General features: G+C 43.2%; 1 protein-coding gene across 2 annotated transcripts in view; it reads left to right on the top strand.

Annotated features, from left to right (window-relative positions):
- RNF17 (ring finger protein 17) overlaps nt 1-25,743 on the top strand; it is a 3,936,714-nt gene that overhangs the window by 1,917,093 nt on the left and 1,993,878 nt on the right. For both annotated transcript variants that reach the window (XM_044073290.1, XM_044073289.1), the window contains one exon: nt 21,468-21,618. In XM_044073290.1, the coding sequence (XP_043929225.1) occupies nt 21,468-21,618 (151 nt within the window). The remainder of the gene's footprint in view (nt 1-21,467; nt 21,619-25,743) is intronic.

Raw genomic sequence — 25,743 nt, 5'->3', positions numbered from 1 at the left:
TCATACCCTGGGATCTCAGTTTTGTTCTACAAGCCCTTACTTTACCACCTTGCGAGCCTGCAGCTACCTGCGAATTGAAATTCTTGACCTGGAAAACAGCCTTCTTAACAGCAGTCACTTCAGCAAGGCAAGTTTCAGAAATTCAAGCCCTTTCTGTCAAACCTCCATATTTAATCTTCCATAAAGACAGGGTCTCTCTTAGACCAAACCCTTTGTTCCTTCCTAAAGTGGCTTCCGTGTCTAACCTAAATCAATCCATTGAGCTGCCTGTTTTCTCTCCCCACTTTTCTAACAAGGCAGAATTTAGATTTCACCAGTTGGATGTACACAGTTACGCTTCTATCTACACCGAACAAAAGATATCTGGAAGTCTGACCAACTTTTTGTTTCCTTTTCGGATAACCGAATGGGTTCCCCGGTCTCCAGGGTCACCCTGTCTAGATGGATATCTAGTTGTATCTCTTTCATCTATCAAGCAGGAGGTAAAGATCTGCCATTTCCGGTCAAGGCTCACACTACTCGGGCTGTTTCCACATCCACAGCCTATCAAGCCAGATTGTCAATGGATGATATATGAGCTGCAACTACTTGGGCTTCTCTTCACACTTTTGTTTCTCATTACAAATTGGACCTGGTCTCCAGGGGCAGGTCTTCCTTTGGCTCCACAGTTCTCAGGAGTATTTTCGTATGAGCCACCCAGGATGTAGGTGCTAGGGACACTGTCCCACGGGTAAGAATGTAGGCGAGATAGGACTACATAACATCAAGAAGTTATGTACTCACCATAACGTTCGATGTATATAGTCCATCTCACCTCACATTCTTATTTACCCTCCCACCTTCCCCCTTCCTGGAGGATTTGGAGGTTAGGTTGTTATCTGCAGAGTTCCCTTGCTTAGCTTATTCTTTCCTGGATGTGATGTGTGCATGGAGTAGAAATGAGTTTCGCAGCAAACTAGAGCTGGAAATATGGAGCAGTGCACCATGGGATACCTGCTTAGCCCAGCCAATGAAAGACTTCAAGCTCGTAAAATCGGCCTGGTCGGAGCCGATATTCGGCTCCGAACCCATGGGTAAGAATGTGAGGCAAGATGGACTACATACATCGAACTTTATGGTGCGTACATAACTATGAGGCAGAAATCTTTGCATTTGAAAGTATGATGCAGATTCTTAACAATAACCATAACATAATATTAGTCATAAAGTAGCCAAAAGTATTTGAAGAACTAAGCCAGCACAGGAATGGAGAAAGGAGATTCTGCCAATAGGGATGACTGCAATTAGGGGTACAAACAGCAGGCAAGAAAGGGCTGGAATTTATTGAGGAAGACTGGCAAAAGACCCAAAGTATTAGGAACAAATAAGAGAGGGAAAGCTAACCGTGGGAAGGGGGCAAAAATTTAACTGGACTGCATGCTAGAGATTGCCTTCCACATTAAGGATTGATATCAGAGTATAGACAAAGAGAAATAAATAGGTGGATCCTAAAAAAGACCAGCAGTGGTAGAGTTTTTAGTAGAATCTGGAACAGAAACTGATGTTAAAAAGTAATAATTTGTGGAGCGTATAAAATAGTGCATGATAGCTATAAGAATCAATCAGAGGAGTTGATAAAGGATTGAGAAGAGAGACTGGATAAGCAGTTCACAAAGAAACAATGGGAGGATATATGTATGTCTCCCCAATATGCAACAAAGATGAAAAGATTTATTTCTTTGCTTGGAAGTGTTTGCATAGCTATCTTTATCCCCCAAATAGACTTCAAAAATTTTTTCCTCAGGTAGACAACACATGTTGGAGATGTGGTAGTAATTGGGAATATATTTTGTGGGAGTTTGAAGCATTAGCAGACTTTAAAAATTCCCTGCAGACTACTCTGTCAGAAATATTGGGTGAGCAAATTGGTATGACTAAGGAAATTACTTTTTTGCTCTATGATACAGAATTGGAATTGCTTAGAACATAGTAAGGCCTTGCTGAGTAATTGTGGTGGCTGTCAAAAAAGCAATTACGAGGAAATGGAAATCAAAGTCTAATCCAACTGTATTAGAAGTAGTGAATTTAGTAAGATAGATAAAATAACTGGAAATGGGATCTTTAGAAAAAGGTAGGAGCAAATTACATAGAAAGAAATGGAAATTGTGGGAACAGTGCATGTAGACAGGGAATGAGATTTAAAAGAAGGCAGGATTTGAGTGAGCGGTGAAATGTTTGACTGGCGGTGACTGGATAGATTATAATGTGATATATAATGTTTGCAACTAAAATTGCGTTAGTATGATTTGATCTGAAGTAGTTGACTTCATTTGATCTTCAAACTGTGCGTCTCCAATCCGAATCAGATCCGACACGGCTGCATTTTCCAGCTACTGATCCGAGCTCCCAGCTCCTCCCCTTACCCGTAATGCCCCCGGTCTCCTTCCTCCCTTCGGATCTCGTTTGACGCTAGCGAAGCAACAAGTGTGGTCCAAGTTCTTAGCATAGTTGGGAGCTTTTGAGAGTAAAAATCTGATAGTATTTTGATATTTTTCTTTATTTCATTCCTTTACCTTTTCGTGAGGTCGTCGGTACAAAAAAAAAAAAGTTTACTTTTCAGTCTTTCCTATCGTGCGTGTGTGTGTGTGTGTGTGTGTGTGTGTGTGTGTGTGTGTGTGTGTGTGTGTGTGTGTGTGTGTGTGTGTGTGTGTGTGTGTGTGTGTTGGGCCCATTTCTTTTAGGGATGTCTGAAGCCACTAAATCAGGTTTCCATAAATGCACAGTGTGTGGCCATAAGCTTTCCCCACCAGATGGCCACACTCTGTGTGATGTGTCTGGGAGCAGCGCACCTTCACACCTCCTGCCCTATCTGTGCTGGGTTCAACCCCAGAGCACTGAAGGACATAAGGGATAAACTGATACTGAAGAGGCTACTTCCCTCCTCGGGGACAGTAGTTTCTTGTTCGCTTTCTGTGGGAACATCAGCATCTTCCTCCTCCTCCCCAGCCTCTAGGACTCAAACGCCTGCCAAGGGTTCCAGGGAGGGAGAAAAGGCCAAGAGGGACAAGCCACGCAAGCGGTCCCCCGACCACTCGGTTATGGGTGGTCCGCCACCGATAATAAGGCATCCAACTAGGCCTGGGTCTCCTCAGCTTAGATCTCCCAGATTTTCCCCTGAGGCAGAGGAAGCCCCTGTCTGGTCCCCAGTTAAGTCCTCTCCCCAACGGCTTTCTAAACCTGTTTCAGTGGCTTCTTCTTCGCGATCTACCCGGAGCTTGAGTGAAGCAGAGATGGTCAAGATGATGCGGAAGTTTATCCGCACCCAGATCCAGATGGGGAGCTTGCCAGCACCCTCTCCCTCTGGAGGGGGTAGCTCGCAACCTTTCTTTACATCTGTAACTTCTTCTCTGATCCGATCTTCGGTTTTGGAGTCCTTGGATCCGAGGACCCTCTGGGTCGAGGGGTCGGCACCAACTGTCTCATGTACCTTGACCCCGGCAGTCTTGAAGCGTGTCTGATCCGACGGGTTCAGGTCCAGGCTGTCGGAGCCATAGTCTCTGGGTCAGATCCGAGGGGGTGCTGTCAGCTCCGAGCGTTTTGGAGTGCAGTATCCCTTTCGGCATCTCAGTTCCTAGAGCCTCTGCTTTGACTCTCCTTTTGGGTCAGTGGTGGATGGCCCCTACTGGTATCTCCTAGGAAGTTTGTTCCCCTTTGTCCTTTGATGTGGTGGAGAGGGTTCTCTCTGTTTCGAGACCCTTGACCATCTCGTCCTCGAACTCCATCCAGACCCCCTCGGCGTTGGATGCAGTCCCAACCATCTTGCCCTCTCAGGGACAGTGTCCATACTGCCTCAGGATGCTTCCCCACAGGAACAACTTGAAGTTTGCGAATCCTCTCCATAGAGTCCCACTGAGGAGGTACCTCGCAGATGGACATGTAAAAGTAGGCACTTGGAGACTCTGCCAGAGTCCCTCACCGAAGACACTGACTTGGAGGAGGGGGAAGGTTCCCCAATGTGACTTCCCCGAGGATGTTTCCTTTGGAGACATCATGGAACTCCTGTGCCATGGGGGGGGGTGTTCTGCCCCAAAACTGACCTCAGATGAGTCAGTGTTCCTGGAGGCATTCGGCATGGGCCCATCTACCTCTTGGGTGTCTCCTCCTGCAGATCCTTTAGTGAATCATATAACATCTTGGGCATGGAAGGAACAGGCCACAGTGGAGCCTATCCCCAAGCACCCAGACAAGGTCTTAAGTCTTCCATCGGGCAGGACATGCTGGAATAAGGGGTCCCTCCTAGTGGATGCTGTAGTTGTGGCAGCCGCCACCAAGAAGGAACTCGTTCATAGGTTCATAGGTAGGTACTAGGCTATTGGCCCTAGGGCCTATATAAGCCTAGCCAAAGGTACCCTGGCTTTCACCACCCAAGAAAATTATTTTCCTGTGCCACTGTCGAACAGAGCCACAGAAGTGATCCCCGGGGTGAATTTCCCATCTCCCATCCAGTCATCAAGATTTTTCTTGAACAGTGCTAATGAGGAACTTTGTTTGATATAGATAGGTAGTTTGTTCCAGTGTATGGGAAGTCTCTGGGACAGGTATCTATCCCTCCAGCATGTTCTGTTTATTGTGGTGACGAGGTTTAGGTCCCTAGAGCATGTAGCTCGTAGGGATTGGGATTTCTTTAAGTGGAGCATGTCTAAAAGCTCTGGGTTTGACATAGCTTTGTGTGTTAGGCAGAGACCGCCTCTGAGTAGGCGATATGCAACGGAGTAAAGCTGCAGTTTTTTGAGATGGTCTGCATAGGGCATCTCTTTGAGGCCGGTAATTCTCTTTGTGAGGTATTTCTGTGGTCTTTCCAGTTGTTGTAGATGTCTTGTGAGGTACATACCAAAAGGGGCATTGTACTCTATAATGGGTCTAATGAGTGACGAGTAGAGGGGAACAATGACCTCTTTTTTCCTGGATGAGAAACCTTTTGTGATGAGGTGTGCCACATAGAAGGATTTCCTAACTACTGTGGCGATGTGATTATCAAAGGAGAGACTACTGTCCACCTGTGTCCCAAGGTCTCTTATCACACTTTCAGTGTTAAGTAGACTACCACCTATGTGGTAGTTCATGGGTACTGAGTTTTTACCAAAAGGAATGACTATGCACTTTTTGGCATTGAGCTTGAGGCCATGGCTTTGACACCAGGCATCTGTCTCAGCAAGGCCCTTTTGTAGGATGTCCACATCTTTTGGAGTTTTGATTATGGCTCCTAGTTAGCAGTCATCTGCAAACTTTGTTAGCCAAAGACCTTCTGTGTTGGCCTGTACTTCAGAGAAGTAGATACCAAACGGGAGAGGACCCAGGACTGAACCCTGTGGTTCTCCTCTTGTCACTGGTCTGAAGCTGGATTTGGAGTCTGCTGCTTTCACAGTGTGGGTTCTGTCAGTGAGCCAGTTGGCAACCCATCTTGTGACACAGGGATTTATACCTAGTTTAGTGAGTTTATCTATAATTCCAGAGTGGGGGATGGTGTCAAAAGCCTTGGCGAGATCTAGATAGGCTGTGTGAACCACCTTACCCTCATATACGGCTTTGGTGACTGCTTCAAAGAAGTCTATCAATTTTAGGAGACATGATCTGCCTTTTACAAACCCAAACTGGGTGGGGTCCTGAGTTTGGAGATTACCAATGTCATTGTTTATAAATTCCATGATGATACGCTCCATAGCCTTGCAGACCAAGCTCGTTAGGCTAATGGGGCAGTAGTTTCCGGGGTCTGTGGTGGCTCCCCCTTTGTGGAGTGGGATAACTGTCGCTGTGCGCCATTCATTGGGAACATAGCCTGAGGTGAGGCTATGATTGAACATGTTACTTAGGTGGGGTGCCAGTTCGTTCTGTAGTTCATGCAGAACACAGCCTGGGATGTCGTCAGGTCCCATGGATGCTGTGTTCTTGGCTTTGGATAGTGTGTTATTTTACTTGTGCAGCCGTGATTACAGGAACTTTGCATTCTTCTGGTATAGAGATGAGCCCTTTAGGGGATTACAGAGGGGCAAAGTTAGCACTGAACCTATCTGCCAGGATGTTGGCAATATCCATTGGTTCTGTATATTTAGTGCCATTGTGCTGTAACTCAGAGCAGATCTGAGTGTTGCCATTGAGATTCTTGACATAGCTATAGAATGCTTTGTGGTTGTCTTCAGAGGATTTTATGAGGGATCTCTAAGTTTCTTACTGAAGCTGACCAGGGAGTTTCTCCAATCAAGGGATTTTATTCTTTTTTGCAGCAGTTTCTTTCTTCTGTTGTAGAGTTAGTTTATGGCAGGGGACCACCAGATTGGCTTCCTTTTTTTTGGATTATAGCATCTTGGTTCTGTTAGGGATTGCACGATCCATGCACTCATGTAAGTGCTTATAAAGTGCATTTGTGTAGGATTCAGCAGTCTTACCTCTATTGTCCGTCAGCATGGGTGTCGTGAAGTTTGCCACTTAAGTTGGCTTTGGAGAAATTTTTTACTGTGGTTTCCCTAATGGGGGGTGGGGGAGAGATGTGGATGTCTAGGGTGATCAGCTTATGGTCGGATCTGACCAACAAGGGATTGACCTCTGGTATGGAGCACCGGTTGCCCATGTTGGTAATAACCAGGTGTAGGATATTGCTGCCCCTGGTAGGGGTGTGGATAAGTTGATCCATGGCATTGGAATTTATGAATTCCAGAAAACGAGCACAAGAGTTGGTACATGAGTAGTTTTCCCAGTTAATGGTAGGGTAGCTGAAATCACCCATTATTAGGGTGTTAGGTTGTACCCTAATATTTTCCAGTGTGTTAAGAAATGAGGAGTGGGAATCCTGGAGCATGGTGGGGGATCTGTAGCAAGCTACAATTTGGATTGCGGTCTTGCCCTGAGTTAGTTGCACTTGGATAATCTCGGATGCATTATGCTGAGCAACTAGCCTGGAGGTGTGGATATCCTTAATGAATATGGAACACCTCCACCTTTATTGTTTTGGTCCAGGTTAGGTGGCCAAAAGGTGTGGTATGAATTATAGCCTGGTAATGCAAGGGTACTCTCTGGAGCCTTGAACCAGGTCTCTGTCACTGCACAGGATGTCGATGTTCTCCATTTTAAGGAGTGCCTTGAGAGAGTGCATTTTGAGGTTTAGACTTCTAGCATTGAGTAGCAATACCCTCAGATTCTTCTTGCCTGTACCTGTTAGGGTGGTGAATTTGTCATTTGAACCTTGCCTAAAAAAGGCACTATAGGGGTGGCTAGAGCCTTTGCCAGTATCCGGAATCCCAGGGGCGACAGGTGCAGGCCATCTCTGGCAAAGCATTGTGGCTTGTCGATCATGTCATCCCAGGCAGACAGATACTGGATCCCCTTAGAATGACACCAGAAGCTTAGCCAATTGTTGAAGTCAATCATTTTGTCCTTGTACTGTGGCATCATTCTGGGTGATGGCAGGATGCTACTCAGGGCTAGGGTCATACCTGCCTGGACTACAAGATCGGACAGCTCCTCCAAGTCCCTTTGCATGTAGTCCATGGAGGTACATCTCAGGTCATTCACACCAACATGGACAATGACAGAGTCATATTTGTACTTGTTGTGGAGTGACCTGAGTGCATGCATTATGTGGCGGATCCTGGCACCCGACAGGCAGCTGACAGTAACTTTCTCCTTGTTTAGCCTGGTGAGTGGAACATCAGAGTGCCTGACTATAGAGTCACCTATGACTAGAGTGTTGGGTACGTTGTTATGCCTTATGGGCTGTGGTTGAGTGGCACACTGAGTTTGTGGGCTGTGTGTCATTTGGGTTGTGTTGGGGGGTGGAGGTTGCTTGTGTTAATGCTTCGGAGGTCCCTGTTGCTTGGGCAGGTTTTTACTGAGAGCCTCTGCAAATGTAGGTGTGTGTTTTGTGTTTGTATGTGTGTGTTTTGGTGGTGTAGGTTTTGAGGGACTATGTGCTGAGTGTGGTGTGGTGCAAGTGTTTACCTTCTCCTCTTGACTGTCTAGTCCAGTCTTGGGTGAAGAGAGCTTTGCTTCCAGTTTGGCTATATAAGTGCATCTCTCACAGGTTGTAGTGTTGGGTGGTAGGAGGAGAGGGTTGTCTGTGTACATGAGGCAATTACTGCATTGCCCCAGGATGCCCAGATTCATCGGGTAGACAGGAGAAAACACCGGGGGCTGACCCTTAGACATGCCTGGATAGGTGCTTGTTAAGTACTAGAAACTGTTTTCCTCCAGACAGTGAGGAAAGTTGAGTGCTGTAGTAATTTGTAGCTTATTTAGTGCATACAATATGTTCTGAACAAGCGCTGAAACAAAAAACTGGCTAGTTCTAAGAAACAAAATTAAGCTAGAAGGCTTCCCTCCAACACAGAAAGGCTTGGGCCCTAGAGGCCTACAAATAGTCCTGGACACAGCAAATCTATATCCAGGCTAGACTACCCACAGGAAAGGCAGGAAACAAGCTTAGAAAAAGTTTTTTTAGTGGAAAGAGAGAAAGAAGTAGCAGAAGCTAAGCTGATTGGCTTCTCAAATGTTTTCCCTGTACCTGGTAGAATGAGGTAATGACACTAGACTGTGAGGAGGGTCCCAGATCAAATTTACACTAGGGGCGGACAACTGCAAAGCCACCAACTATAAAAACACTATACCAACAGGGAGGGAGGGTAGGAAACAAATTGCAGAAATGTTTCTCACAGCTGAAAAGCAGCAGTGAGCCTTTAAATGAAAGTTTTAAACAGCTGAAGGAGCCTCCAGAAAAAAGAGTTTAACTGCAACAAGTTATCAGAAACAAACAGCCCAACAGATGCTTAATAAAAGTGGACAATTTCCAGTTAATACCTCACACACAGTGAAACTAGCTAGAAAAATACACAGTACACAAAGTGCTATAAATATCAAAGAAATAAAGAACAAAATAAACAAAAAACAGAATACTTAATGTTATATATTATAGCTCCGAGTTTGCTCAGTGTCTTTCCTTCGATTAGCTCAGTGTGAAATGGCAGAACACTCACAACTGAACTTCTTAGGTAACAGAAAGTTGAAACCTGAGACATCGTGCAGATCATTTCCACGGTTCACCCTCCTGATCGTGAATCTAAGGCGGACGATTTTGGGAAGTGGGTGTATGCTTCAGCGACCTTTTCAGTAAGGGCGCTGAACTACATGGCACACGTCATTCGATTACAGCGAGATTTGGTCAAAGAAGTCTCTGAGTTGACCCCGGAGTCCATATCGGCAGAAGACAAAAAGAAGTTCTCCGCATGAATGACCACTTTTAAATCAGTTTTGAATACGTCCAAGTGCCTGCTCTCCCACGTTAGAGAGTGCCGCAAGGGCTGCCAGGACAGGTGTTGCCATCAGGCGTTGTGCCTGGCTCTGGATTTGTCAATTCTCAGAACCCTTTAAGGCGTCTTTTACAATTGCCCCTTACGATGGTTCTTAACTTTTTGGGAAATCTGTTAGAGACTCTGGTCCAGAGTGAGAAGGACAGGAAGACACTGTCTGCCATTGGAATCCTTTTCTCCCTCAGCGATCCTTTTCCAGAAGTCAGTGAGGGACGAAGAAGATGTGGTTCTAGAAGTCTTTGGCATTTTCCCGTGATACTCAGGACTCACATTCCCGCAGAGGGGGTTATGACAGACGTCACCCTAGAGGCAGAGGGGGTCCTAGAAACTTTGGGTCCCGAGAACCCTTTTTGGAAAAACCCGGGCAGCAGCCCTGAAGGGTTGCCCGACTGCTCGTCTCTGGAGGCAGTCGGGGGTGGCCTTCCGCTACACTCAATGGCATGGTCGTCCATTACAAGGTATCGCTGGATGTTTTAATTATATCCAGAGGATATTTCATCCCATTGAATAGAACTACCATGACCGAAGAAACACCTCCCAGACGTCCCACCTGCACAAAGGGAGGAAGCAGCACTAAAAATAAAAAAGCTGCTAAGCAAATGGGTCATCTAGCCTGTCCCCCCAGACCAATCCGGATCAGGCATTTGCTCCAGGTTCTTTTTTAGTGCTGAAGAAAATGAGGGAACTCAGACCTATCTTGGATCTGTCCACCTTGAACCTGTCGGTAACCAAAATGAAATAACGGATAGTCACTCTTCTATCCATCCTGCCCTATCTGCAGGCAAATGATTGGATGTGCTTGATAGACCTCCAGGATGTATACTACCACATCAAGATGGACAGGCGCTCTTGGAGATTCCTCCACTTCTGGCTAGGAGCCAATCATTATCAGTTCAGAGCCCTTCCCTTTGGTCTCACCTCAGCCCCCAGTGTGTTTACCAAGGTGATGGCAGTAGTAGTGGCTCACCTGAGGCTACAGGGTATTCAGTTCTTCCCTTACCTGGACGATTGACTCTTTTCTGCCCCTTCCAAGCATCTACTTTGCCAGGCCAGGGACTGCTTTTCTCACCTAGCAAACAAACTGGGCATTACCATAAACCAAAACAAATCTTCACTGACCTCCATTCAGGTTCTAGATTTTATTGAGGCTCAGGTGAGCATTGTTCAAATGAAAGTTTTCCGCACCCCGGACAGGATGCACAGTTTGAAGATGCACAATCTTGTATGTTCTTCAGGTCCAAGTTCTGATGGCAGAAACAGTTCTAAGAGCACTGGGGTCAGTGGCAGCCACGAACAACCTTTTATCTTTAGCACGCCTTCATATGCGAATTCTCCAATGGAACCCCTCGGTTCAGTGGTCTCTGTTAGATCTTCCTTTGTCTCATCCCATTCGAATTTCCCGAGTGTGCAGGGAATCTCTTCGGTGGTGGATTCAGTCCCTGGACCTACTGAAGGGATATCCTTTTCTTCCGGCCTTTCCCAAAGCCACGGTGACCACGGACGCCTCCCAGCTAGGGTGTGGGGGGGGGGGCATTGCTCAGGAAGGACTGTCCAAGGCACGTGGTTCCCATCTCAGACCAATTTGCATATCAACGTCCTGGAAATGAGGGCAGTTCTTCTTCTGTTGCAGTCTCGTCATGCTCATCTTCCTCTAGGAACGATCGCAATTCAGACGAACTATATGTCAGTGGTCTGGTATATCAACAAACGACGGGGAGCCAGATCGTATCCCCTCTGTCGCAAAGTCATGAGTGTGTAAGAATATGCAATCTCTACTGGCCTTTTTCTGGTGGCAGTGCACATTCTGGGATGGTCCAACTTTCTAGCGGACAGGCTCAGCAGATCTATCCTGATAACTTATGAGTGGTCTCTGAATCCTTCAGTAGCGGAACAGATCTTTCAAAAGTGGGGTCATCCTTGCTGCGATCTCTTTGCATCTCCTTCCAATGTGAAATGCAGTGAGTTCTTCGCTCTGAACCCTCCTCAGGGTTAATCCCCCAGAGATGCACTAATTCATGCTTGGCCTCCCGGACTTCTTTATGCTTACCCTCCGTTACTCCTCATGTCGAAGTTTATTCAGAAAGCTCGCAGGCTGAGGAGCATTGTGATCCTCTTCGCCCTAATCTGGCCTCGCCAAGTCTGGTTCCCCTCCCTATGGTCTCATCTGCTAGTTCCACCATGGATGTTGAATAAAGTTCCGGATCTTATCTCTCATCTTTCAGGGATTCCTCATCCAGACCCGGACAGTCTGAAGCTCACTGCTTGGCTGCTCGAGTTCCCATGATTGTTAGGACTTCTGATTTATCTTCATTGGTTAAGGATATTTTTGTGGCGGCTCACAAGTCTTCCACCAGAAAGGTGTATCATAACAAATGGAAACCTTTCTCTGTATGGGCCTCACAGCATGCCTTGGATCCTTTCACAGCTCCAGTGTCTGCAGTAGTAGACTTTCTGGCAGGAAGTTTTCATCAAGGGGCCAGTTTCTCCACAGTGAAAGTTCAATTGCCGGCCATTTTCTTCATCAAGGGGCCAGTTTCCCCACTGTGAAAGTTCAGTTGCCTGCCATTTCTAATTTTCATGTGGGGGAAACATGTCTTCTTTAGCTTCTTCAAAACTTTGCAAGTCCTTTCTTAAAGGTACCTTTCTACTTAGACAGCCAAGTAAAGATCACACTCCCCCCGGGACCTTATCCTTGTGTTCCAGGTGTTAGTCTCCCCACCTTTTGAACCGGCAGCTTCGGTAGATATACAGTATCTATCTTGGAAGACTGTCTTTTTGGTGGCCATTACTTCTGCCAAGAGAGTGTCTGAACTTTAAGCCCTTTCCGTCAAATCTCTATATATGATTTTTCATAAAGATAAGAGTTTCCTTGCGCACTAACCCTTCCTTCCTTCCCAAAGTAGAGTCTGAGGCAAATATTAACCAGACTTTTAATCTACCAGTGTTTTTCCCAAATTTTCAAAATAAAGGGGAATATAGACTGCACTTGTTGGATGTCCATAGGCAATTGAGATTTTACTTGCACAGGACTAAAGCATTTCATAAAGTAGATCATTTGTTTATTTCTTACTCCAAACCTTTCCTAAGGAAACCAATTTCTAAAATGACAGTTGCTTGTTGGATTTCCCATTGCATTATTCAAAGGTATTCACCTAGGGGAATTTCCTCTCCTGGTCAGGTAAAAGCGCATTCTACCAGGTCTATGGCTACTTCAGCTGCCTTTTGGTCTAGAGTGTTCCCTGATGATATTTGTTCTGCAGCTACATGGTCCTCATCTCATACCTTCATTTCTCATTACAAGTTGGATTTTCTGTCAAGGAACAGGGCATCCTTTGGTTCCGCGGTGCTCTAGAATATCCTTCCATGAGAGCCTGCTAAGTGTTTGGTAGCTGGGGACTCTGAACCACAGGTTTAAGACAAATGAAGTCAATTACTTTTATTTATTTTTATTTTATTTTTTATTTTACATTTGTTGACCGGGCTAGTCTAACTGGATACATGTCCATTTTCAGTAGAGGCCCGGGGAGATAAGCTCCTTGCAAAAAATAACAAAAAACATTTTTGCATACAATTATGTTTCAGGTTAATACAAAAATTATCATAGAGGTCTAAATACCTCCCATTTCAAAATTCAGGTATAATACAACAAATACAGGTCTAATAATATACTGTAGTCTGGGAGATCAGGTCTGGGATAAGAGGAAATAATACATTTATATTTACAAAGAACATTAGAAGTTAGCCAAGAAAAAAATCAGAGGACAGAAATACTTCACAGTGCCAAAGGCAGGTTCAATGCAAAAGTTACAGAGAGGGCAGAAATACTTTGCAGTGCAATAGGCAGGTACAGTGCAAATTACAGGTAGAATACAAAAAGTAACAATAAAAGAGGCATATTGTGTAATTATATAAATAAAGAGTTGTCACACTATGAGTAAGCTTGGGGGATGAAAAGAAGGTTAAGGAATAGGAAAAAGGTAATGTGGCAAGTAAGGAAAGTAGAACTAGTTGTAGGGAAGTAGTGGGTAGGCAGTGCCTGTTATGAGTAGAAAAATGATTAGTCAGGTTTAGTACAGGGCATAGCCAGCGTGTTCTTAGGAAAAGTTTGTCTGTTTTTGAAAAGAGACGTGGAGGAAACTGAGGAAAGTTCACTGGAGAGAAGGTTCCAGGATTTTCCAACAGTATTACTGAAAAGAGAGTCCCCAGCCCTGTTATTAGATTTAGAGGTGTTTGCAAGAAGTTTGTTTGATGAGCGCAAAGATTTCAGATTCTTATAGGGAATGATGAGGGTAGTTAGTATAGGAGTACTGATAAAGAGTCTTATAGGCAATAGTTAGTTGGTGGAATTTAAGCAGATTCTGAATTTCTAGCCGTCCAAGTTGCTTAAAATTATAGCAGTGGTGGGTTCTGAATGGGTTGCCAGCAGCAAACCTGGCAATGTTATTGTAGGAGATTTCCAGTTTGGTGAGTTTAGTTTTAGATAAATTAGTAAATATGGGTGAGGCATAGAGGAGTGTGGAGATTAGATGGGTATAAGCAATAGTTATTCTGACTGTTGGTGAAAGGAAGGGTTTGACTCTGTAGAGAGAGCCTAGTTTTTTGTTAACGGTTTTTATGGTATTGTTGATATGGGTGTCCAAGTTAAGATTGTTGTCTATGGTAATACCAAGTAGTTTGGTAGTTGGGTCAGGTGATATGGGAGTACCATTAGTGGATGTAACTGAGAAATCTGTTGGGACGGTCTTACGAGTAGGATTGAAAAGGAGGAGTTCAGTTTTTTTGGGGTTCAACAGAAGGCAGTGTTGTTTAAACCATTGTTCTACTGTATTAAATACTTCTTGGGTAAGGGAGTGAAGTTTAGAAGTGGATGTGGCTGTGCATATAAGTGTAGAATCGTCGGCGTATTGAATGCATGTAGCTTGGGGGATTGCTAGATGAAGGTCATTGATAAATATGGAGAAAAGAAGAGGACCTAATATGGACCCTTGAGGGATGCTGATGTTAATGGGCAGGTGGGTAGATAGAGTGTTGTGCCAAAGTACTGCCTGTTGTATGTTATCTAAATAGGATTGGAACCATTTAATAGTGAGCATATCTAGTGACAGGGATTTGAGGATATTAATAAGTATTTGGTGATTAACCATATCAAATGCCTTGGACAGATCGATAAATAGTGCTGAGGAAAGCATATTGGCATTTCGGTTTTTGTTAATACAGTCAGTAAAATAAAGGAGGGCAGTAGTAGTGCTGTGGGAAGGTCTGAAACCATGTTTACAGCTGGAAAGTAAGTTATTTTGGATTAGGTGGTCTAGCAGTTGCGTATGGATGCATTTTTTCATTAGTTTTGCCAAAGGTGAAAGTAGGGCTATGGGACGGTAGTTGGAGAATTCAGTAGAGTTTCCACCTTTATGAAGGGGGATAATATGGGAGACTTTCCAGATGCTTGGGATGTGTCCTTCACTAATGGTTCTCTTAATCAGAATGATAATGGGATAGGCGATGGATTTGGCTGATTTCTGTAGATATTCATTTGGTAATTGGTCTGCTGAAGGAGAGCAAGGTTTTAAGTTTTTGGATAAGGGAAAGAATATATGTTGTAGGGACAGGTTGGAAGAGAAATGGAGGGGGTGGAGTTGTGTTAGAGATAGGTAAAGTGAAATTATTAGGTGACAGGTGACTGGCAAGTGTTTGAATGGCCTCAGTGAAAAAAGTATTAAAGGCATTGGCAGTGTGCTTTGGGTTCTCCTGGTCTGTGCCTTGTGGGTTAGGTGTAATGGATTGACCTGGGTGTAGTAGTTGGTTAATACTTGCCCAGAATTTGTGTGGGTTATTATGTTTAGTTTGCTGGAACTCTAAGTAGTAGTTTCTTTTATCAGACAGTATAGCTTTCTTAGTGTCATTTCTCAGTTGTCTAAAGTTTTGATGGTCAGCAGAGTTTTTTGTCATACGCCATTTGGCCCAGTATTTATTTCTGAGGTGGATTTTTTGTTTGGTTTCTTTTGACAGTCATGGGGCAGATTTAGTTTTGATTCTAATAGAGCGGTTTGGTGCATGGTTATCTAGAATGGTTAGGAATTTGGAATTGAAGTAATTAACAGCTTCCTCCAATGGGGGGTGTTTTAAGGGCGACCAGTTGCATGCTCTTAGTTCGCTTTGAAAGAGATCAGGGTTAAAGTTTTTCTTGGACCTAATAAACTTGAAACTGGCTGGAATTGAGACATTGGTCTTATGCCTGATAATGTAGGTATGAGAGTGGTCACTAATATCATCAGGGAGGGTTCCAGATTCATGTTTGTGGGGATGGTTATTTATAAAAATCCAGTCAAAGGTACTTTCTTTCTTATTGGGCTTGTTTATCCTGGTAAGGGAGGTAATGATTTGAGAGAAACCAAATAGGTTAATGCGTGTGGTAGGGTGGCTGCTGAAACAGCAGTTCCCCAGTCTATGTTAAAATCACCTAGGATAATGGTTTCTTGGGGCAGGTTTTGTGATAGCCAGCAGAGGATATCTTCTATGGTGGCATTGTTATTGCCAGGAGGTAGATACAGATAATATAGATGGATTTCAAAGTGTTGAGTTAAAGTTTGGAAGTAAGAATTTCAGCAGTAGAATCTACAGGTGGTTTAAGGTCATATGTGGTTATCTGTAGACCTGATTTAAATAGGATAGCAATTCCCCTGCCATTCTTTGCTACACCATCAGATCTAAATATATTATATCCGGGTGGGGTGATTTCATTGTCTTTAGTTACAGGCTTTAACCAGGTTTCTGTTAAACAAAGAATGTCGAAAGAGTAGACTTCTAAGAGAGCATGGAGTTGTGAGACTTTATTATTAATGCTACGTATGTTGAGGTGGACTATGAAGAGAGAGTTTGTTGGTTGAGTAAGGGAATGAGTGTTGAATTGATTGGGATTGTGGAGTTGTGTGGGAGGAAGTGTTATTAGGGCAGGATTTGGGTGGATATCTCCATCTTTTAATGAGAGGAGTTGTATTAGAAAGGCTGGAGTTGGGAATCTTCTGTATAGATGTGGAGATTTTCTGGAATTATGATTGTACCACCTAATGTGGAGTATTCTATGAAATCTTGACAGTAGATAGCTGGGTGTAGATGTTATGTTTACATGTTTTGAGAGTGCTGGTAGGGAAGAAGAGGTAATTAGCTTATTGGGGTTATGAAGGTGTGGATATAATGAGTGTTCATAGGAGGTAAGTATGTAGGCTAAAAGTAGTGGTGGTAGAATAAGTAGTAGAAGTAACAGGTGAAAGTGTAAGTGTGTTCGGATTGATAGTTTATACATTTGGATGGATTATTAGTTAGGTGTCTTGTTGTAGGTATGGGTGTATGGTAGTTGTGGATAGGGAAGAACAAAAATTGGAGGGTGTGGTAGGAGAGAATAGGGAGTGTTTAGAGAAGGATGAATAGGGGTGTGTGGCCAATGGTAAGGTAGCCTGAGAGTTATGGGAGGAGGAAAGGGTGTGGGTAAATAGTATAAGAGTAGGACCCCTGGGGGTGGGTGGGAATTGGGGGTAGGGATGGTAGCGGAGTGAGCCCGCAGGGCGAACGGAGCGGGTTGAAACAGGTAGTAAAGCAGCTAGAGAAGAAACAATCAGCAGAGCTGGATACTGAAGGTAAGTTAGATAAGTCAGGAGTAGGTAAGAGCAGAGATGAGTAAGGAGTCTGTGATGGAATAGGTAGTTGTAGACTAAAGTAGTAAAGGGTGAGGAGAGAGTATTAAGAGGAGGTCTAGGAGTTCAGAAATGTTAAGGTAAGGAAACAAGAGAACAGAGGGTAAGCAGGAGGTGAAGGCTGGGATAAGGGTGCCACATAGTTGCCTGGTCTTCTATTGCAGGTGAGTTTGAGTGGGAGCTAGCTGGTTATAGAACTGGAGGGGGTGACTGCAAGTAAGAGGGGTTACTGCGAAGGTTAGGAGGTAATTGGGTAATAGTGTAGTTAAGAGAGGGAGGTAGAGACTGCTGGCTGTCCTGGCTTAGAGCTTGCTTTTGAACCCCTAAAGCTTTAGTACAATGGTTTACAATTTTACTGGCAGGATATAGAGACCAACAACATACTTTCTTGTTTTCTTGAGACAGGATGCAGGGAATTTAGGCTGTGAAATGCAACTGCAGGGATTTGGATAGGGTCCTTTCCACAAGATAGGTTGGTTTCTAGAGACTAGTGCAGGAATAGCACAGGAAGAGTATGGTACTGAGAGGAGAGCGAAGAGACAAGGTGGTGTGGAGAAAAACAAGAGTTAGCACATGTCAGGGTAGGACTGGTACTATTTCACAATAGTTATCATAAAGACATAAGATATATAGTGAGCATGTAAACATTCTCTTATCATTAGTAGCAGCAATAGATATCACATTTAAACCAACAGTTCAGTAAATTAATACTGTAGCAGGACACTGTTTGCAGGCTCAGTAGGACTATCATCCACATTTAAGATATAAGCTATAAACATACCCTATTCATTAGTAGCAGCAATGGGTAACACGTTAAAACCAGCAGTTCTAAAGCAAACAATACTATAGCCGGACACTGTTTATAGGTTCAGTAGGTCTATCATCACATTTGAGACGTAATCTATGTTAAGAAAATTTACCAAAGGAAAAAACAATACAGTATGCTCAAAGATCATGTGTAGGAACAAGGACGGGTAGCAGGCACGCCTTGACCTAACTAAGAAGGAAAAGTGCACCATATCAACAGCTAGACCAAGTAGGAAAAAACACCTAGGAGAAAATACTGCACACTCTATGGAGGAATAGAATGCAGCAGTTAATAGGGATAACAACTTGAGAAATGCAAGAGTTTACGCTAGGCTCCTGGGTCCCTTAAGAGCTATGGAAGCGCTTAAAGCTGCAACCCGAGTATGCCAGCAATAGCAATTAAGCTCTTGGAACTATTCAGAGCTAGTGCAAGGCTAAGGTGCGCAATGTGGGTAACAAAAATATATGTCAGCTAAATAAGCTACTAAAGGAGAAATAGTATGCAGCAGAGAACCAGGACAGCTACTCAAGTATGCTTGTAATTGCGACTCAGTTCCTGGGACTCTATGGAGCTAGAGAAATGAAAATAAAGTTGCACAATGTGGTTATCAAGCATTAATTTTGCTACTATAGCTACTTGCTGGAGTAGTGTTGTGCAACAGTCGACAAGGACAGTTGCATGAAAATGCTTATGATGGCGTTGAAGCTCCACGACTCTACGGAGCAAGGGGGATGTTTGATTTAGCACTAAGTAGGTACCGTAGCCTACTGTTATAGCATGAACAATTCCAGTATGCCCGAGATAGCTCTTAAACACCTGGAATTCTATAGAGCGAGAGATCGCTAAAAGCTTCCACCACATGGGTAATAATCATTCAGAAAAGCCGTTTTTGTCTTGAACGATCTAATTGTTGATATTGCAGGCTACAACTGTAATGTCTCCAAATTAGACCGTGTTTGAATCAGAACATACACAAGACCCAGAACTGTATAAATATAAAAACAGAATGGTATAGCCTCGTGAAGAAATGAGGGTTTCAGATTTAACTATACATAAGCTGAACTATGTTAAACAATGAGAAGAATATAGAGGGCACGTCTAGATCGGAGCATTAGGAGACCAGCTGGACAAATAATTAATCTAATTCACATCTAATTGTAGCATTTAGAGAATAGCAGGACAAATATTAAGCTACGACACACTCAGAGTGTCTCGACTTTGGTTGCATAGTACTACAAAGCCGTTTACGGGCTTAAAACAAGCAGTTAAGTTCGGGCATACTCAAAAATGGCTCCACGTGAGTGGCGTTGTACTAAAAAAGCCTTTTACGAGCTTAGAACAAACAACTGAATACAGGACGTTCAGAAATGGCTCCACGTGGGTGACATAATACAAAGATGCTGCAACAGGATTACAAAACATATAACAAAGAATGTAACAACTATAAGGCACACAGTTAATCAGTTCAGCTTTAGGGAAGACAAAAATAACATCTAACAAATAACATATAAAATAATGTAACACCTTTAAGGTACACAGTTAATCAATTCAGCTTAGGGAAGACAAAAATATCAAGCAAACACTACATACCGAGGCAAAAGACGCTGGGACAGGAGCGGACAGCAGTCAGGGCTTCTCCAAGTTATTAAAGATGGCGCCACATGGGACCCAGGGTATTTATGGGATTTCAGAGGATAAAAAAGGTGGAGATAGGAGGGAAGAAAGGTGAGGGGCAAGAGACGAATCACATTAAGATGGCTATTGGGCGTAATGAAGGAAGAGCAGGAGGTTTAGGATACAAGGAAAGTAGGGATAATGAGGGTAGAGACAGAAGGGATTGAAGGAAGAGCAGTGGGTTTAAATACTTCAGATAAAGAAGTTATGTACTCACCATAACGTTCCATCTGAGTAGTTGTACTTCATTTGTCTTCAACTCTCCCTCCACCTCCTTTCCCTGACCTTGTCACTTTGGTACTGCCAACCTACGAGTATGATCACCCCAGAATTGCCCATAGTCAGTCTGGGAGTTCAGTTTTTTTTCGGGTTGCCAGTAAGGATTGGGGTCTTGTTGGGTTGGGTTGGGTATGTGTTATGTAATTAGCAGCTAACTCGATCTGAAGGGAGGAAGGAGACAGGGGGCATTGTGGAGTAGCTGGGAGCTCGGATTAGTAGCTGGAAAATGCAGCCTTGTCTGATCCAATTCGGATCTGAGACCTACAGGTTGAAGACACATGAAGTACAACTACTCAGATGGAACATTATGGTGAGTACATAACTTATTTTTTTCATTTATATAAATATATGATTGTCTCTGTCATAAGTGATAATTTAATAAAGATGTTTCTTGTTAAAAGATTGCATGCTTTATTATGTTACCTATAAGAATGGTTATCTGTATTCCACATCCATTCTTTCCTTTTTGGGGAATTTTGTCTCAAAGAACAGAAGAAAATGTTCAGTAATGTCTGATGTGTTAATCAAGCCTTATTCATATCTGTATCAGTGCATTCTAGTGCAAGACCCATGCTTTTGCCTCACAAGGAGAAGCCACTAATTTTGCAGTTTCTGATGAGGGAAGACACAGCTGACGTGGATATAACCTAGAATAGATTTTGCAGTTTAATGTTACAATGATTGATCCTTGAATATTTGATGATGTGAATAGGCTTACAGCTAAATTTGTTGTAGGTGCATAGGACTTCCTTCCAGTTCTGGACTTCAGTGAACATATTTGATACTTCATTTAACCCAAAGTGGCCCTCTGGGATCTTACTACTGCATGGTACCTAGATATTACCACTTCACTTGATGAATGCCTGTTTTGCAAATCATTGTCTAGATATCCACTGGATTTTTTCTGTTTCATCTTGTATGGGCAGCACTTTAAGTACAATATGTTGTCATTTAGATTTTCTTCTGCATTCTAGAGTTCCTGAGAGATTACCAGCAGATTAAACATATAGTAAAATCATTGTCTTTTACAAGTGCCTATATTAATGAGTCACACATGGTGAAACTATTTAATATATTTGTTTGATTGAAACTGTAGCTGAATGTTGCCAAAGCATCGAGTTTTATTGTCTCTGTGTAAAAGTGTCTGTGAAAAAGGAGCTGTGTTTTGTGATTTACAGGCTTTTTATTTTTTAATCCCCCTCAGCACAAACACACACACTGACCATCTGACCAGTCACTGTGATTCACTCCATTAGTTTCACAAGAGGAGAGGAATGAAGGTCAACAGGACTAAGAATATGATGCAGGGAGTAGAGGTGGCAAAGGTGCTTGAGTTTAAGTACTTTGGATCAGCAGTTCAGAGTAATGGTGAATTCAGTCTTACAAACTAAGGGCAGCTGCAGTTATTCAGAAATAACTATAGGCACATTGTAAAGGGTTCAGGAAGAAATCCAGAAACTCTATATTAATTATTTCCGTGTCGTACTGTTTTACTGTACTCATCACTATTGCAAGTCATCCGTCACCATTGATGGATGTTTGTTGTAAGACACACAGATTTCTGAAAAGTCCTGCTAATAAAAGTTATCACTGATACTGTTTTTGTCTTTTGTCTTAACTGGATTTCAGAGAAAGTTTCTGTTCTCCTGACTACTTGTATAAATCTTTTTTATTTTATTGCAGCCTTCATGAAAAGATGGCTGCAGAGTTAGCAACAACAGAACCTGAACTGGTTGACTGGAAGAGTGATATGCAGTGTGCTGTGCTGGAAAATGACACCAAAAAGTGGAGAAGAGGACAGGTTCTCAGAGTTGCGTCAGAAGCTTCAGTAGAGGTAACCTCTATGTTTACTGAATTCTTGGAGTAAGATTTTGTCTTTTGACTTGCAGAAAATCATTTCGGCTTCTTAGGAAATTTGAATATGGTGGAGGAGAGAGAGCATCATAGCCCTCATTTACACTTGGACTATCTAGAATCTTATTATCATCTGTGCAGAATCTCATTATCTATGCAGAAGCTACTCGTAATTACATGTATATTGTTTTGTTGTCCTGTAAAGGGCTTAAGTTTATGCTTTTCACCTAGGACCAGTGGACATTAGATGTGGTCAGAATAGGATATTTCTGGTAACTGCAGCTCCATTGATAGTTTTTCTGATCACTAGGTGGGATCTGAAGTGCTTTTAGCGGCGATGGGTCCCAGTATCATATGGGGTGCTATAGCGCTGTTCCAGGCTTTGTGCTGGGACCTAGGTTCTACTCTCAAAACCTTTTACTCTAAATTAAAGCTACTGTTTTGGTCAACAGATGATCGAACAGGCATATTTGCGTGTACTGTGACTGTTGTGGGGCACTTAGTCAGCAAGATAAGCTTCTGCCGATCTTTTTATTTGCTGTGGAGGGAGAGAACTTTGGCAGATTTCTTAGCAGTTTTCTTGGGTTTACCTTTTTTTTTTTATACCCAATCTCATCAGTGTCGTCAGATGGCTGTCAATAGAAAGTAGCAAATCCACTCTCTCTCCATTTTTTCTTTGTAGCATGTATGATCATAGCTTTGTAGCCTGCTAAACACAATATAAGTTTCTCCTATTACTTGTTTTAGTTTAAATTGTCATCTCCTTGATTTTTGTCACCGTGCTTTTTTTAGACCTGTTTCTATGGTTTTTCTCATTTTTCATTTAACTTATTCTTCCCTTTTCTCTGAATTATTTTTTGAAGACTAGTCGTTTTAGAATGCCTTTCATCCAAAAATGGCATTAAAAGATTAACACCACTTTTGTGTGGTTTGTTTGGGTTAGGATATCAGCTTGCTGATTGAGTGCTTCTAGGCTTGTAATGGGATAATTTCTTTATTAATCAGCTGAAGGTTGCTTGGAAGGATCTGTACACTGTGAAGGTTAATTTTTCAAAAGAGCATTGACAGTGTCAGTGTTAGAATAGATCACACAGTGCCACTTGAAGACTTTTACTGATTAAAATTTCAGAAAGTTCATAGTTTAGTGTCAGATTTTGCTTATTGATTAATTTCCACAGGGGATAGAGCTATGAAAATAGACAGCTTTCTGCAGTTCTGTTGGTTTTAGTGTGTTATGAGGTTGATTCCACCTTTAGAGATCAAGTAGCTTCCATGGCCTGGTGAGGCATTGCCTACCAGCACATTTCGATGATGTGTATCATACATCATACATCTCAGTCATCCTGTTAAGTCATCCCAGAGGTTGGGAAGATTTTCAAAACTGCTCCATCTTGTGTGATAAAGGAGAATTCCCATGGAAGACAAATCCACATTTCGATATGGGTTTTTTTCAGGGTGCTCTGTGTATTTATTGCATATGTTTTTCCTTGATTTAACAAAAAGCTTTGCTTACCTAACTTAAACAGGTAAAACAATACAAAGGTCATGCACATTTCCTCTCCTTTCTTCTGCTAAGGTATGCTGCAGTCAGGGTTGTCAGACTTCCCTATTTGGGCGGGACTGTCCCGAGATCAGCAGCCTGATCCCGAGTCCCGCCCTGCGCCGGTTTAAATCCCGAAATCCCGGCCAGCCTCCGCTTTGTTTTTTTTTTTTTTTTTTTTTTTTTTTTTTGATTGTCCCGTATACCTGGCATATGGGCCAATCAAAAATTGCTAAACACGGAGCTTCTTGTGTTCTGCATTAAACACAAGAAGCTCCGTGTTTAGTGATTTTTGATTGGCCATTATGCCGGTATATGGGCCAATCAAAAATCGCTAAACACGGAGCTACTTGTGTTGAATGCGGAACTGCAGTGCATTAAATACGAGAAGCTCCGTGTTTAGTTCAGAGCTACTGAGCAAGCTCAGTTCTTTAATGTGGAACTGTGTTCCGCATTAAAGACCCTTTTTTTTTGTTGTTGTTTGATCTTCACTTGCCGTGAGAGACCTTCTTTTTTTTTTTTTTTTGTCCCTACCTGGGGGACTGGAAATCTGGCAACCCTGGCTGCAGTGCTGTATGCCAGTTGTTTGCTTTCAGGTTTAATTGAGGTAGCCATTCTAGAGGACTTTCTTTTGATGTGTAAATTGACCCTGCCTATCTAATTTACATTCTGCTGTGATACCCATACTGTTTGATGAACATGTGATTTAAGTTGGTCTCATCCATCTGTCTAAGACAGCAGGAGTATGTAAGTTCAAAAACAAAAGTGAACCTGTGAATTAGGAGAAAACAGAGTAAAGGAAGGAGAAGTGATGACATGAGGAGACAGAGTTGCCTATTTTGGAGAAACTGTCTCCTGTCAAATTATCAAGACTGTCTTCCCAGTCTCATCATCTACAAGGCTGCAATCTACTATCACTCCACTGTCAAGGCAGGGTATGTTACCTTCGATAGACTCTGTTCCAAGGAGGATAGCAAGAAGCTTTTCCTCGCATCTGCTGTTGTCTACATACTTATCTCTGGACCAGCTTCTGCTGCTCCAGTCTGCTTCTCCAGATCTCCAGCAATCTGTATAAATAGCTTGAGGTAACATGATGACTGCTTTTATCAAGGCACATCTTCAGCTTGGTGTACTGTTGGTCCCCTCTGTCTCCAGGGTGGTACAAGAGGAAACCCAGATCCCTTGTTCTGTTCCCATGCCAGCCCAGTTTTGGTTGTGGGAGTCTTGGAACTGATGGGAGAAACTGTGCTTGTTTCTTTAGAACATTTTACTATTCCTTCCTTAGTGTTGGTACCCTAGGCGTCAGTGGTGTTGACAGTGAACTAGGCCAGACAGGACTGATACCAAGGGATCAGTGTTAACACACCTGGAGTTTGATCTTTCAGTGCCAAAGCCACCTCCGTTCACCATAGCACTATAGTTTTCTGTGATAATAGTCAGTTTTGCTGCACTGACACCATGGTGTCACCAGTAAGGAAACCACCATAAAAAACTTCTCCAAAGCAAACTTCATGCTACTCAAGTCAGAAGTGACAAATGTCATGGCGCCTATGCAGACGGGGTCTGAAAGTTCGACTGCCAAAACCTACACTAAGGCACTGTACAGGCACATCCACTTGTGCATGAATCGTGCCAACCCAAATAGAACCAAGATGCTCTCCTCCAAAAAAAGGAAGCCAATATGGTAATCCCCTGCCATAAGCAAACTATACAACAGAAGGAAGAAACTGTTGCAGAAAAGAGGAAAATCCCAGGATGCAAAAAAAACTCCCTTACCAGCCTCAGTAAGAAGCTGAGATCCCTCATAAAATCCTCAAAAGCTAGTTACGAAAATAAAATTGCCAAAGATTCCAAAGCCAACCACAAGACATTCTATAGTTATGTCAAGAATCTAAATGGCAATGCTCAGATCTGCTCTGAGCTACAACAGAATGGCATTAAATATACTGATCCCAAGGATATTGCCAGTATCCTGGCAGATCGATTTAGTGCCAGCTTCACCCTCCCTCTCACCCCCTAAAGGGCCCATCTCAATACCAAAAGATTGCCAGATTCCGTTAATCACGTCCACACAGGTAGAAACCACACACTCCAAAGCTAAGAATACAGCATCCATGGGACCAGATGACATCCCGGGCTGCTTTCTACATGAACTACAAAATGAACTGGCACCTCACCTAAGTGTCATGTTTAATCGTAGCCTCACCTCTGGCTTCATGCCCACTGAGTGGTGCACAGCTACAGTTGTCCCACTCCACATAGGGGGATCCACCTTGGATTGCAGGAACTACTGTCCCATCAGTCTGACGAGCCTGATCTGCAAGGGCATGGAACACATTATCATGGAACTTATAAACAAAGACATTGGCAACTTTCAAACACTGGACCCCACCCAGTTTGGGTTCGTGAAGGGCCAATCTTGTCTCCTGAACCTGATCGACGACTTCGAATCAGTCTCCAGAGCTTTGGACGAGGGAAAGGTGGTCCGCACAGCCTATCTGGACCTCGCCGAGGCCTTTGACACCATCCCCCACTCTGGAATCATAGATAAACTTACTAAGCTGG

This window comes from Protopterus annectens, chromosome 5.part1 (assembly GCF_019279795.1).
Source record: "Protopterus annectens isolate FY-2018-M chromosome 5.part1, PAN1.0, whole genome shotgun sequence".
Lineage (NCBI taxonomy): Eukaryota > Metazoa > Chordata > Ceratodontiformes > Protopteridae > Protopterus > Protopterus annectens.
The sequence above is the reverse complement of the archived record's forward strand: the minus strand, read 5'-3'. Positions and strand labels throughout refer to the sequence as shown.